This window comes from Alligator mississippiensis, chromosome 16 (assembly GCF_030867095.1).
Source record: "Alligator mississippiensis isolate rAllMis1 chromosome 16, rAllMis1, whole genome shotgun sequence".
NCBI lineage: Eukaryota > Metazoa > Chordata > Crocodylia > Alligatoridae > Alligator > Alligator mississippiensis.
Window position 1 is genome coordinate 34390349 of NC_081839.1, and position 15082 is coordinate 34405430.

Genomic DNA, 15082 nt, shown 5'->3' on the forward strand with positions numbered 1-15082 from the left:
GTGACACCATGGCTTCGCAGTGATGCCATCGCTTCGCAGTGACAGCTTCCCAGGGCCCTCTGGCATCCAGCGACCCTCTGACATCATCACGCTCCCCTGAGCCACGTCACACGCCCCCCGGAGCCCGAGCGCCCTCCGCCTTTCCGTAGCGCCCCCTAGGGGCGGGGGCAGGCCCAGCCGGAGGCGGCGTGGGCGGGACTTCCGGCTAAGGCCCGAAGGTGATTGGCGGGCGCGGCGGAACGGAAGCGGAAGTGGCGCGGGGCGCAGGCGCAGCAGCGACCCGGGGCCGAGGGGAGGGAGCGCCCGGCCGACAGCGATGGAGTCGCGGGGGGAGCCGCAGACGCAGCCGGGGTGCGTGAGTGCGGCCCGCCCCTGCCCCGGGGCGCCGGGCCGGGCCGGGCCGGGCCGGCCGGGAGGGCAGGCGGGCCCGCGGGCGCAGACGCGGGGGCCCTGCAGTTGGGCCCGGGCTGCGGCGGGGCGCGGGCGCCGGGGTGCGTGTGCGCGCGGGTCGGATCCGCAGCGGTGCCCCTTCCCCCTCCCCCCCCCGGGGCAGGCGCTCGTTTCCCCCCGGGAACACGGCGGGGTGTCGTGTCTGTTTCCGGTGAAGGGCGATGGCGTGACAGCTCCCGACGGACCTCGGGCACGACAAGACCCCTCGCCCGCGAGCGCTGCCTGAGCATCCCACAGCGCCAGCAGTCTGGGGGCCTCACCTTGCGCCCTGCCCTGACTGACGCGTGCGGATCCAGATGCGACGCTGCTGCTACAGCGGGAAGGAGAGATGCCCGCTTCGCGCGCGTCGCGTCATGTAGACAGGCCCCCGGTGGGTGACATCTCACCTGTCCCCTGTCATCTCCTCACGGGTCGTGTTTTGAGTAAAACAGGCCGGCGAGGAAAATTAGCACTGCTTGTCTTCACGGAGGTAAAGGGCAGGCGACGTGGATCGGTCATAGCGTAGCTCCCACCCGGTATCCTCAACGAGGGACTTCTCACCCCAGTCGAACGGCGGCGGCGTTCCTCTCCTCCCGCAACTGTCAGGCTGGGGTTTGGTTTGCGTCTTGGCCGCAACGGAGGTGGAGGTTACAAGAGAGGAATATTTCCTGACATTTCATAAAGGAAGAAATCTGGATGGACCGGGGTCCGGTTGAAGCGCTTAGTGCAAAAGACTCGAGGGGGCTTTGGCTTGTTGCAGGACTGGCGGTGTCCGACGCGGCGGCCGATGCACGTGGTTGTGTATGGGCCGCAAGCCTCCCACTCTCTTCCTGGCTCTTTCCAGCTGCTGTGTTTTCTCAGCGTCTCTGGATTTGCGCGTGGGTCTCTTGTGCCGTGTTCTTGGGAATGTGTGAATATGTTGGAAGAGGCGCTAGGTATTACGGGTGGGCGGAAACCGGTGTCAGTTTGATGCCCGTTAGAGAGAGGGTAGCTAGGATCGTGTGCGTCATAGATTCATAGATTCATAGATGTTAGGGTCGGAAGGGACCTCAATAGATCATCGAGTCCGACCCCCTGCATAAGCAGGAAAGAGTGCTGGGTCTAGATGACCCCAGCTAGATGCATATCCAACCTCCTCTTGAAGACCCCCAGGGTAGGGGAGAGCACCACCTCCCTTGGGAGCCCGTTCCAGACCTTGGCCACTCGAACTGGGAAGAAGTTCTTCCTAATGTCCAATCTAAATCTGCTCTCTGCTAGCTTGTGGCCATTGTTTCTTGTAACCCCCGGGGGCGCCTTGGTGAATAAATCCTCACCAGTTCCCTTCTGTGCCCCCGTGATGAACTTATAGGCGGCCACAAGGTCGCCTCTCAACCTTCTACGTCGTCTCTCTCCTTCCTCTCCCCGTAGCGTGCAGCCTTCAAAAAGGTATTGGTCGTTGATATGGGTGAGAAAAATATTCAGGATTCTGACAGAGCAGGAGATCGTGTGCCGTCTTCCCCCCAATGTTAAAGTATCGTCGTGTCAGGCTCTGAGCCAATCTTCAGTAAAACTTGGGACTTTCTTAGGGTCTGACTAGACATTTGGGGCCGCTGTGGGATGCTTGACGTCTCTGGTGCTGGTTGTTGCCGAGCACGGAGCATTGAGCCAGACAGATTGATCTGGTGTAAAAATGTACGTGTTCTTGGGCTTGGGATATTGAGCTTTCTTTTTTGTTTTTGACATTTTGGCAATTGGTTGCTGCAGGCCACCAACCAAGATGGAGCTGCGGTCTGAGTTGGTACAGCAAGCTTTTCTGTGTGTAGAAGACTTTTTACTTTGCTCCCTTTCGGACAGCGCAGACACGAAAGGTTTCCATTAAACTTCTGGAAACTCGAAACTCTTTTCACTGAAATGAGTAAGGTCTGTTATGCACCAAACCCTTTGTCTGCATAGAAAGAATCCTGCACTTCCTGTTGTCAAGGGAGCACGGGAGCCATGCGCCGAGTTTTGGCAAGTTCTCCGTCTGTTAGGCTCTCGTGCGGCGCTCGCTCCATAAATGCAGGGTGGATGTTTACATACTGCTGTATAACAAATTAGCCACGTTGGAATAAACATTGGTGTCAGTCATCTCTTGTGTCAGAAAAAGTTGGTTTTGCGAGAGAGCCCTGTCCTCTCTCGAGCTGCTTACCTTCAAGCTCTTGGTGAGTGTGTGGGACAGCTGGATAATTCGGTGTGTACCGGGCTTCAGATTGTCACAGGGCAGTTGTAAATGTCATGGATTCAGTTCTTTGCGGGTATGGTTGTTATGTGGTTGTGCTGTTAAAATCGCACGGATAGAGGAATAAACTACCGGGATATAATGCAACAGAATCCACTTGCTGCAAACCAGCTTGAATCTAATGAATCTGCTTATGTGAAAAGAGTGCCCTGATTTTGGTCCGAGTCAGTAGCAGCTCTGGAAAGAGTAGCGTCTTTGGGCAGCCAGAAATCTTCTCTGGAGAAAAATGGCTTAATAAGAAGGTTTCACAGTGTATGTGTGTATAGCACACGTTCAGAGAAACTGTACCTTTGCAGACCTGGATAGCATTAGCAGTTTCTAAAGCTTATTTATGTCTGTCCGAAAAGACTGAGAGATATTGCTCGCTCCCTCAACTTGTAGTCTGGAGAAAAGCTGCAGGGTGAATTACTCCCTTCTAGCCTCCTCCTCCTCCCACCCTGTCCCAATGGAGTCTTAAAGCCCCGAGCACTTGGATTTGGGTTTTCTCATTTCCCATCATTGGCATGTGCCAGAAAGGACCGGGTGGCTTTCCATTTGGCATCTAATTCTAGGCTTGTCTTCTGCAACCTTCCCTCCACTTCCTTCATGGTCTCCTAGCTCCATCCCATTCCTCTTTCTGAGGTCTCATTTAAACATCAGTCGCCTGTGTGGATTGAGAAACAGAACTACCAGCTCTGCTGCCACACGAGCTCCAGGATAAAGCGTGTGGGGTTTGGTTTAGTTTGGTCTTCCCCTAGCAGCAGCCAGAAGGATTTTGGAGGCACCGTCTCAGTGTCCCGTTCTAATGTTTTTTGCATAAATCCTCCCAGACCACAGGGGCTGCTCGTGTACGAAGCCAGCTAATCCACCTGAAGTGTACACGTGTATCAGTAGCTCTAAGCTGGGTATCAGTGTGCAAGTAGTGGCTAATCCTGAGATTATTAGCTTCTATTATATCAGGGTATCATGAGAAATGAGCACGGCTGAGATGTGCTTCAGCAGATACAAGCCCATTTCTGTGGCCTATGTCCCTTCCTGGATGCCGCTGATCAGAGGTTAGTAGGATCAGGCCGCAGGGACTATTTGACATTTCTTCATGGAATACAATTGACTGAAACTAATCTCCTAGGTACACTGGTTTTCAGCAGAATATGTAAACTGATAGTCATGAATATCCCTAAATGCAGAGCTTTCAAGCCAAGCCAGCGCTAGTCTTGACTCTGTTTGTGTGCGTTGCAGGGGACTTTCACTGTGCAGTGTAACACATATTAAATGTTGTTTCAACAGGAATAGAATGAGCCAGGGAGACTCAAATCCAGCAGCAGTTCCACATGCCGCTGAAGATATTCAGGGAGATGACAGATGGATGTCACAGGTAAGATCAGATAACGCAGCGACCAAATTAGGTGGGGTCCTCTTTGCTAGCAAGCTGCAAGGCCTTCAGGTGCATGATGGGCAGAATAATGGCGCACACGTTTCTGACTATATGGCTAGAGCAGGTCAGCTACCCAGAAGCTGGCAGCACTGTGGATGTCTGCTTATGAGCCAAAGACAAAAAGCAGCTTGGTGGCATCACCCAGAAGCCGTGTTTTGAAGCAGGGTAGCCAGATAGAATGGCCATTTAAAGCGTTAGGACTTGTGTAGGACAGGGGGGAAGAGCTTGATCCAAAGAACCAAGCCTGAGAGACAAGTGGGATGGACTGTCACAGAGCCTGGTAGCAGGGGAGCTGGTTGGGCAAGTGCCTGGGCTGCCAGCACCAAAGGGGAACTGTCAATTGGGGTTTACGCTGCTGCTTTCTCTCAAACAGCACAACAGATTTGTCCTCGACTGCAAAGACAAGGAGCCCGACGTGCTGTTTGTGGGTGACTCCATGGTGCAGTTGCTACAGCAATACGAGGTATTCCTGAGGGGGGTGACATTGTGGGGTAGATGAACAGGACGTTGCCTCTCATTACTTGGGAACCCGTGCTGTGCACAGTGCCTCCTGCCCCTTCCCGCTTGTACCCCTGCCTTGTCAGCTGCTTTCAGAACCTTGGACCTCTGCATTCCCTCTTCTTACTAGGTCCCTCCCGCCCTGGCTTGTCAAACACTAGAGGTCTCCTTCCTCTGATCCCTATTTTCCCTGGAGTCTCTCTTCGCCTTGGATTCACTGCACGCTCTCCAATTCTGTCCCTTGGATCCCTGTTGTGACCCCCGCCACCGTCTGACCGCTGCAGTCAGTGTAGGAGCCCTCGCCAGCACTTGATTGACATTGGGGCAGGGGTGTCTTTCCTTTGCCAGAGAGGCTCCTGCACGTGCCATCCAGATGTGCTTATGCTGGCAAAGAGAGGGGGTGCTGTAGACTCCCCATTGCCAGCATCCAAAGATTAGACTGCAGCAGGTAGGATACTGATGAAAATGGATCCTTCCTCTCCTGTCTGATCAGTCATGGTGACCAGACTGTTCTGCCTGGAGAGACTCCGTGTCCATGTGACCATTTGGATTGTAGTTTTAGAACTGCTTAGACAGTGAGAGGTGCTGCTGTTTCATTTACATTCCCTCCTCGGATGCCCCATGTTCAGCGGAGCTCTGATTCTAGCCATGACCGGAGACAACTCCCTCCTTCAGCAGCTTACATCCCTCCTGCGCTGGTTGAGGTTCTCTGGAGCATCTCCCTCTTGCCACGCTCCCAGGGCTGGGAGGAATAAAGGCCCAAGCCAGGTGCAGAGCTGAGCTGCTTGACAGCGTCAGTGCCGTACCTCCTCATGAGTCTTGCTTTTGCTGTGTGAACTGCCTGCTGATGAAGAGTTTGGGGTTTTGGTCATCAGAGGTGTTTGACTTGAAATAATGAATTGGTTTCTGGTTACAGATCTGGCGCGAGCTTTTCTCACCGCTTCACGCACTGAACTTTGGGATAGGTGGGGACACAACAGGACATGTTCTATGGAGGCTGAAGAACGGTGAACTGGAGAACATTAAACCTAAGGTATAAGTGGACACAGAGCTGGCTTTTATGCTTTTCTGAATGAAAGAACAATGTCTTAGTGAGTATTTGCCCAGTGCAGAACTGAGGGCACCAAATCACAGTTCCTCTCTGATTAAAGGACTTCTACCTACTTCTTTAGTGCTCCACTCTGAAAGGAGTTACTATACTTGTCTGAGCAAAGGCTGGCACTGAATGCGCACGATGTCCTGGAACAGTTGTTTGGCCAGCTAAGCAGAGTGGATTTAAAAGGTGTCCAGTAGTGTTCTTGATCCTCTGGAGATAGAGTTGCAAACTGGAAAAATTAATTAATTGAATTAAGTCGCCAATGATCTATTGTAGGCCCTAGAGTGAGCACTGCTCAGACCAACAGATTTATTGCTCTTAGCCAGGGGTGATCTGTAATGGGGTAGGAAAAGCAAGTTGTGTGCAAATTAGGATCAAGAGGCATTGGCAGAGCTCTGGGAAGGGGAGGGTGTTGTAACTTTGGAGAACAGCATAGGTTAACAGAGCTGTGTCGTATGTGCTGTCTGGGTGGATTCCCAGTGTGAGAGCCTTGGGTGGGCGCTCACACTGCCGTATGTGCTGTCAACAGGTCTAGTTTCACACTGTAAGCTGTACAGTGCACGTAGGGACTGTGATACTGGACAGCGCACAGGTGACCACAGCAGACATACAACAGAGACTCAATTGAGAGAGCCCCTGCTTAGCACGTTCATGACTCGCTGTACTGCTTAATGCCTAAAAGTGAAAAGCTGCTGTAGAAGGGTTTTGTTTTAGTGACCAGGCTGTACATAGGACCTTGAAGGGAAATAGCCTGTCTTCTCCCAAAAATCTTAGTCTAAATTATGCGCGTGTGGTGTGTTGGGAGGGCAGATGAGCTGTAAGGCATTGTAGGAGTCTGCATTGGGCACAGCGTACAAGGGAAGAGATGTTAGACCTGTCTTCCTGCAGATCAGAATGGCTTCTCTTGACATGACTCTGGGTGGGAGGGCTGTGGAAAGTGACTGGTATGCTGGGCCTCCACTTCTGGCAGTGGAGAATATGCTCCAGCATGGATTTCTTAAATATTTAAGCCTGACTCTGAATTGTTTTGTCTAACTTTGTTAGAGACAGCCTGCATATTTACCATGCCAACAGAGCTAGCATGGCTGTTCCCACTCCTCCTCCTTGTGTATTCTGCTGTACAGTTCCTTTTTCCTCCTTGTAGGTCATCGTTGTCTGGGTTGGAACAAATAACCATGAAAACACAGCAGACGAAGTAGCAGGCGGAATCGAGGCCATCGTGCGGCTGATAAATACCCAACAGCCACAGGCCAAAATTATCGTGCTGGTACGCAGCTTGGAGGGTTGTGATAACATGGCACCACTGGACTAACCCAGGTGGTCTCTGTACCTGTGTCCAGGTGCTGTGGGGAGTGACCTTTTCATGTTAAGGGGAGGATGATCATTGTTATTCTCAGGAGTACCTACTTAAAGATGTCTCTTCCTGTTAGCCGTACAAATGCGCTCTCACCCTTCTAACTCCCTTCAGCTGTAAATCGTGCTTATCTCCTTATGGGAGATGTCACTGTCCCAGACAGAGAAGCTGAGGTTGAGGTGTCACTCCAGGGGATGAGGGTTGACAGTAGGGTTGGAACTAGAATTTCTCCACACTCCTGCCCAGACTGTGTGCGTCTTTCTGTTGCAAGTAGAGCTGCCCAAGAGAAGGACAGCAGGATTTAATGTATGCTGCAGCCAGCGGAGGAGCAGGTTCCACATGCTTTGGCTTGTCATCTTTGGATGGTTTCAGTTTAGAAGTAGGGTCAGAATCAGATGTGCAGAGGGTGAGAGTGAGAAACTCAGACCAAGTGTCCGTGAACTACCCTGTTGTCCAAATCATGTAAAAGCTTTTCTTTGTCCCTGTCCTGCATCAGGGCCTGCTACCTCGAGGCGAGAAGCCAAACCCTCTGCGACAGAAGAACGCCAAGGTGAACCAGCTGCTAAAGGCCTCGCTCCCCAAACTCCCCAACGTCCAGCTCCTGGATGTCGACATGGGCTTTGTGCACTCGGACGGCACCATCTCATGCCACGACATGTTCGACTTCCTGCACCTGACAGGAGGGGGCTACGCAAAGATCTGCAAACCCCTCCACGAACTGATCATGCAGCTACTGGAGGAGACCCCGGAGGAGAAGCAAGCCGCTCTGGCTTGACCAGCTAGCATCAGTGTTAACATCATCCCAGCCCCATCACTGGCACTACAGAATCCTTCTTTCTTAAAGCACTTTCCATTGTAGAATGTTACCGGATGTTCATATCTAGTGTTTTGACGGGGAGGGCTAATGTCACACTGGTCTTGTACATAAGGAAGGGCAGGGCTGATTTGTTTTACTGCAGGAGGAAATTCACCGAAGAAGAATTTTACTTTTAAACCATTCCTCATTCAAAATGCGAACAACGCAGTCACCTCTGTGCCCCTCGCGTGCGGTATTGCTCTATGGTTGCCCTAGAACCCTGTCAGTCTGTAATAACCATGCACAGCTCGTGGCTTAGCCTGCCCTGCCTTAGGGATTGTGCTCTGTGTAATTAGCTTGTGAACCAGAATCACATTCCACCTGCTAAAAACAAAACGGCTGCATTTTTTTCAAAAACAGTTTCCATCTTTTAAAATTGTCTTTACTAGGGTTTTTCCTTCCTTCCCCACCCCTCTTCCCCCCAATTACGCTTGTTGCTTTCTGGCTCTCTCTTTTTGAGGCAGTATAAAATCCAATGTAACTGGAATTCAGATATGTGAAAAAGCAAAGCATTAGCTGAACTGAACTCATTTAACACTCCCCTGATATCGTTCATGTGCTTATTTTACCTTGTCTGTGGCAAACTTCATTCCATTGTTGCTTCATCTGTGGGCAGTCTTGTTTGGGTGCCGCTGGATATCACGTCTCCCCTAGACCATGTCTCTAATAGAACTTGTTCTTTGTTCTCATTTGTGTCCACTGTTGCCAGCTGTTACTAGTCCTTGAGATAGGAGCTTCACTTTCCAGTACATGTCATGCAGCCCCGTCATTGCCCCAGACGTGTAAAACTGACGTTCTGCCCGCTGCGATGCCTGTGCCACAGGACTCGGCAGTGCTGTTCACGTTCATGGTTCTGTTTTTTTAAGCATGACTGTTACACCTCTTTCTTAAAGAAAAGGTCCAGGTGCAGCTACCCCCTTTGCGAGGTCGGAATCAGTCTAAAGCTTTACAAGTTCTAAGGTGTATATTTCTTTATTGCGTCTGTTTTACTTGTACAAACATTTTATTCAAGCAGCCAAGGCCTTTTACAGTAAAAAAATTGAGTCGAGATGTAGCCTCTTCCTCTCCTGGGTTCTGCCTTCCCCCTTCCCACCCCCCTTCAGCCAAGGGAGCCAGTGTGGAGAGTGGCCTGCTCGCAGGGACTCTGTCTCGCTAGAGGTGGTTTTTTTTTTATAAGAGGGTTAATTATAGTTTGTTAATGACGATATACAACCATCTTTCATTTAACGGTGAATGGAAAACTCTTTTGCTTCTCAATAAGAAACTGTCTGAGACCCCAAATGCAGAGCCCTCGCGCTTAAAAATAAAATCCTTTTAAACAAAGTTTGTTCTTCCTTGACTTACCTACCAGAACTGGAGCTCAGCAGTGCTGTTAACCCACCGAACGGGTCACATCACAGCTAGCTAACATACAGCAGCCAATGCAGAACTTCGCACTGCCTTCAGTGCTAGTAAAGTCTGCAGCCTTGAACTGTCAGGGTGGTTGGTGGCAGGTAAATTGAAGAGGAACTGATTTTTGTTTCAAAATTCTTTTTTAAACAGGAGTTCCATTCACTGTCCTCAGTAACAGGAGAATGGGTTATTTAGCCATCTAGGTTGTTCTCTCCACCCCACACCGAAAGGTATGTAGGTACTGTATATAGCCTAACTGTGCGTGCCCTTTTATTATAAGAAAGGGCTCTGTTGTTTAATGCAGGCTCTAATCTAGCATTAAGAAATCCATTCGTGTCCCAGTTATGCTCCCCTGCTCCTGTAGAGTCGGTCATAGCAGGGTTTCTGTCTGGATTGCATGCATAACGTGTATTTTGTTTCCCATGTATGTAGCCTACACACAGGTTTGACAAATAGGCTGAGACTTCCACTTCCCAGGACAAGGTGGTGGCACTAGTGTGGAGTGGAGTGGTTGTGGTCTCGCCTCCCCAGCCCAGCTGGGGCTGGGGGAGTATGCCAGGGGCCTGTTCCACCAGTGTGTTGAGCAGTGCTGCTACCATTCCCCCTCCTGCAGCGTGAGAAGCTCTGTGGATAGGCTCTTAAGGGATCATTCTTCAGTCCTTTGACAGGGTAGAAGTCCCAGTGCAGGAGCTGGGCAATAAGGAGGAAGAAAGTGAGTGAAATGTTGGAAGGGAAGGCAGGGGGCTTGGTCCTGCCCTAGCTAGGGGGAGGAGAGACAACCCAGGTTCCTGGTCCACGAATCCTTTGGGGTTTGAGGCTAGAGTGAAGAGGCATCAGGCTGATTTGATTTTACACAAATACCTCTTCCTTTGGTGTCGCTGCATTGGTGAAACAGCTGCCGTTTGGCAACGTGTTCTTCAATAAGCACTGACCTCTTGCCAGTGAACCATCCTCACGACTGAGGCTGCATTCAGTGGCGAGCCAGAGGTTGGAGAGAGGCAGGGTCGGCAGATTAGCAAGTCCTTTGGGTAACGAGTGAGCAGCTCGGACGGCTCTCAGCACTCAGGCTGGGCTTGCTAGGGTGCCGTGCTCTTTACTGCACTGCCCTCTTCATCTCCGGTCTGCACGGACCACCTCCAGTGCGTGTAGCCATGGGTGAGGCTCTCGAAAACGAGAGTCGCGTTCCCTTATCTGGGACCCCGCGGCTGCTGTTCTGTTCCTGCTGCAGAAGTGACAAGACCACATCCCCAAGCGCATGTTCTGTGGGGAGGGTCAGGCCAGAATATTTTTGTATCCAAACGAGCCTGATCGTGAGATGTGTAGAGCGTCTGCTGCTTCAGCTGTAGGTGACTGCTCCGGGGAGCAAGTCTAGAGACTGCTGGTGGGAGCTGCCTGTGCTTAGCCATTACGAATTCTTCCCTTGTACCCGGCTGGCTGCGAAAGAACCAGCCTTTTCTGAACGTCTGTTGTTTTCCTCAGTGAGCTCGTTGCGGTTTACAGTTGTCTGCTGAAGCCTGGAATCGCGCCTGTGCTGTGGTGTGTGAGCATTGCCAATTTTATATTTATTGCAGTAAAGGAAATGCAAAGGAAAGGCTGAGAGGAGAGAGTCCTGGCCTTGCATGCAGGTGCAAGCAGAGGCCTCCAGGCCCAGGGTGGGGACCTCGAAGGCTGAAAGCTCGCAGTGTGCAGTCCTGATCTGCGGTGACCATCAAGCCGGGGGGCCCTGCCGCGCCGCGGGGCACTGACAGAACCTTCCCCAGGATAAGTTTTGATTCTGCTTTGGCAAAATGCATTGACTGGTAGAACTCACTCTGTTTAGTGCATATTTCAATATAAATGTAAATGTTTCACCCCACCGCGTTCTGGTGTGTCTCTTTCTCCAGCTTCCCATGGGGTGCTTCAGCAGATCGCAGGGGAATGGGTAGTGGCTAATGGCTGCAAACTGCTATTGCCCGTCGGATGCCGAAGCAGGGCGAGAAAACCTTCATCAGTAGAAGCTGGCTGCACTCACCCTGTGGCATTCAGTCACATGCGTTTGGCCCCTTCTGATCTGAATCCGCCCGGTTCTGTTCTCTTAGTCACTGGCTCAGTCATGATTGATTTATGGGTTTCAAACAGGTGCTGAGTTTTAGTTCTGCCCCAGGCTGTCTGTGCACCGTTGTGTTCAGATGGTTTGTGGGCAAAGTAACATAAGCGCAGGCCCTAGAGTGAATATTGACTTCTGCTTAAATGCGGTGGAATGGGGAATGCGCCGGTAGAGTCGCCAATGACTCGCCTTTCGTGCTGCCACCTCCGCTGAGGGGCACAGAGGGTCCTGGCCTGCACAGTGCTCTGACAGCCACAGAGGGAAAGGCCTTGGAGACATAAGTCATGGTTGCGTTGGTGTTTTGTCTTCTTGCGCTTGTCCAGCAGAGGAGACGTGCCGAGCCTGCACTTTGGCATATAGTTCAGCCCTGCTTAGGGAACTGTAGGTGCCCAAGGAGAAGGGTTAGATATAAACCTATAGCATGATCACACAGATCTTAAAACATATTAAAAAGGGCAAGGGAGTTTGCCAGCAGGCTGCCCTGAGGCATCACCAACCCCTGTGCAGGTGGGAGGGGTGTCTTGGAAGAACATTGGCGAATTGGCGAATTGGCTAGAGGGTCGCACCCAAAGAGTTGTGGTAGATGGGTCGGTCTCGACCTGGAAGGGTGTGGGCAGTGGGGTCCCGCAGGGCTCGGTCCTTGGACCGATACTCTTTAATGTCTTCATCAGCGACTTGGACGAGGGAGTGAAATGTACTCTGTCCAAGTTTGCAGATGACACAAAGCTATGGGGAGAAGTGGACACGCCGGAGGGCAGGGAACAGCTGCAGGCAGACCTGGATAGGTTGGACAAGTGGGCAGAAAACAACAGGATGCAGTTCAACAAGGAGAAATGCAAAGTGCTGCACCTAGGGAGGAAAAATGTCCAGCACACCTACAGCCTAGGGAATGACCTGCTGGGTGGCACGGAGGTGGAAAGGGATCTTGGAGTCCTAGTGGACTCCAAGTTGAACATGAGCCGGCAGTGTGACGAAGCCATCAGAAAAGCCAATGGCACTTTATCGTGCATCAGCAGATGCATGACGAATAGGTCCAGGGAGGTGATACTTCCCCTCTATCGGGCGCTGGTCAGACCGCAGTCGGAGTACTGCGTGCAATTCTGGGCGCCGCACTTCAAGAAGGATGCGGATAACCTGGAGAGGGTACAGCGAAGGGCAACTCGTATGGTCAAGGGCCTGCAGACCAAGCCCTACGAGGAGAGACTAGAGAAACTGGACCTTTTCAGCCTCCGCAAGAGAAGGTTGAGAGGCGACCTTGTGGCTGCCTATAAGTTCATCACGGGGGCACAGAAGGGAATTGGTGAGGATTTATTCACCAAGGCGCCCCCGGGGGTTACAAGAAACAATGGCCACAAGCTAGCAGAGAGCAGATTTAGACTGGACATTAGGAAGAACTTCTTCACAGTTCGAGTGGCCAAGGTCTGGAACGGGCTCCCAAGGGAGGTGGTGCTCTCCCCTACCCTGGGGGTCTTCAAGAGGAGGTTAGATGAGCATCTAGCTGGGGTCATTTAGACCCAGCACTCTTTCCTGCTTATGCAGGGGGTCGGACTTGATGATCTATTGAGGTCCCTTCCGACCCTAACATCTATGAATCTATGAACAGGAAGGGAGGCATTGCCCTCGTCTCCTGAGCTGAAGCAGAAGCTCTTTGGGTTCTGGCTCCCAAGCCCAAGTCCACATGGCTGGGGGTGAGGAGCAGCAGCTTGGCAGGCCCTGCGCTGTCACTGCCCTGAACTGTTGTGGTCTCGGCTGGGCAGAGGGCTTCCCCAGCCCGGCTGCTGCTGGAGAGCAGGGCAAGGGGCCCTTTCCACAGGGACCGGAAGAGCATGAGCATCAAGTGTTATGGGAACGGTCCACCTCCAAGACAGCTGTTGAGCTTGCCCCTTGTTTTGGGAACCTGGGTGACAGCGGATGCTCTAAATAAATGAAAGGTAGTTTTGCAGCGATCTCCAGGCAAAAACCCAAGGTCCGAGTGAAAAGGCCAAAGAAATGTCCCCTCTGGCCTCCCAGATCCCCCTCGCACTCCTGTCTAACATTCGCAGGGGGCTGTGCTCCCATCCGTGTGGGCCCTGGCAGCGACAGCCCCTGGATGGGAGGCCGGAGTGCCCTCTAGCGTCATTCTGCTGTCACCTGCCACTGTCTTGCTGTTTGTTCCCACGTTGCTCGCACTGTGCCCTGTGGATGTGCACGTTGGCAGGGGAGGGTCCTACACAGGTGCAACCAAGTGGCGGCACTCAAGAAGATGTGGCAGATGCTTTGCTTCTGGCTGGAAACCTCCCCCACAAGCCAGCGGCGTGACTCATGGTACCAGCGATAAGCTGAACTAAGGTCTCCCTCTAAGAGGGAACAGTGGCTGCTGCTGGCCCAGATGTGAAGAGTTACCTGCTGCATCTGACTGTGCGTTGCAGCTCAGCCCTGGTAGGGTTTTCCTTTTGCTCCTGTACTCCCCGGGGCAATGTGAGGGGCAGTCTGTCCCCTTGCTGCAGCACACGGAGCGTGTTGGGATGTGAGATGAGACAAATGTGCTCTCTACTTCTTCAGGATTTGCCTTCTGCCCCAGGCAGAGCAAGCACATCTCAAGTGTGCCTGCTGGCGAGCGGAGATGAACCCTAAGCAGAATCTCTCCTTGCAGGAAGATGCAGAGGTACCTTACAAGGAACTGGATCCTTGCAGAAATGCTTCCAAGCACCATTGCTGTCACGGAGCCACGGGGTGAGGGGGGAGCTGTGAGTGTGGCTGCGGTGTCCGATGAGACAGATGAGTGTGATCTGTCCCTTGAGCGCAGGGCGAGGCCTTCGCCGGGGTGAGAGGTGCTGGTTGCCTGAAGGGCTGCTGCTCTGGAGAGGCGACAGCCGGGCGCCGGCTTTGCTGTGTGTGGCCAATGCACCACTCCCCAGGCAGGGGCGAGCAGTCGGGGCACACGGGGCGAGGGGGCACTCTCCGGGGGGCTGCTGCCCGCCTTGGTCCCTCCTGCTTGGAGAGCTCTGCCGCACAACCGCTTTTCCCAGCTGGGTTCCAGCCATGCCTTCTTTTCCAAATGCATCTTCTGCTGATTGGCAACGGGAAAGCAAAACAGGCCAATAGCCCTTTCAGGCAAGGCCACTGCAGCCTGGACTTGCATTCACGGGCCTTCCTGACACCTCAAGGAGCAGGTCTGGCGTGATGCTGCAAAAGGGGTAAAAACAGAGCCCTGCCCCATACAAAAGGCAGCACCATATGCCAAAGCAATGGGCCCCAAACCTGGATGGAGACATGCTCAGAAATGCCCACGGCTCCAGGACCGCTGGACTGACCAGTGCTAAGTGCCTGCTAGGCAGAGGGCAGAGGCCAGGCGAAGGCTGGGCCGTGCAACGCCCCCGCCAGCAGCTTGCGGGCAAGTGCCCCCGCTCCCCAGCAGCTGGAGCCGTGGCAGGAGGCCTTGGTGGCCCTGCTCCCCCAGTGCAGCCTAGCCAGAGGGTCCAGGCGCTGAGCGCCGAGGCCTGAGCAGGATCCCTGCAGCCACCCCGCGCTGGACGAGGCTGATTCCCTCTGCCTGGTACCAACGCTCCCCCTTGGCCGCCGCGCTGACACCAACGGGGCTGGGGCTGCAGCCGGTCTTGCCCCAATGCCCGCCATGGGGCTGGGGGCTGTAGGAAATCCTCCCCCTGCTGCTAACTAGCTCGTCCCCCACCAGTGCCCACCGCCCCGTATCTCCAGCCCC

The 15082-nt window shown here is 53.0% G+C and overlaps 1 protein-coding gene across 1 annotated transcript; it reads left to right on the forward strand.

Moving 5' to 3' along the window:
* Positions 1-243: 243 nt before the first annotated feature.
* PAFAH1B2 (platelet activating factor acetylhydrolase 1b catalytic subunit 2) lies at positions 244-11151 on the forward strand. Its single transcript, XM_006271395.4, has 6 exons — positions 244-351; positions 3953-4040; positions 4474-4563; positions 5515-5631; positions 6839-6961; positions 7545-11151. Exons 1-6 carry the CDS (start codon positions 317-319, stop codon positions 7821-7823), a joined length of 732 nt encoding a protein of 243 aa, XP_006271457.2. The 5' UTR covers positions 244-316; the 3' UTR covers positions 7824-11151.
* The last annotated feature ends 3931 nt before the right edge of the window (positions 11152-15082 follow it).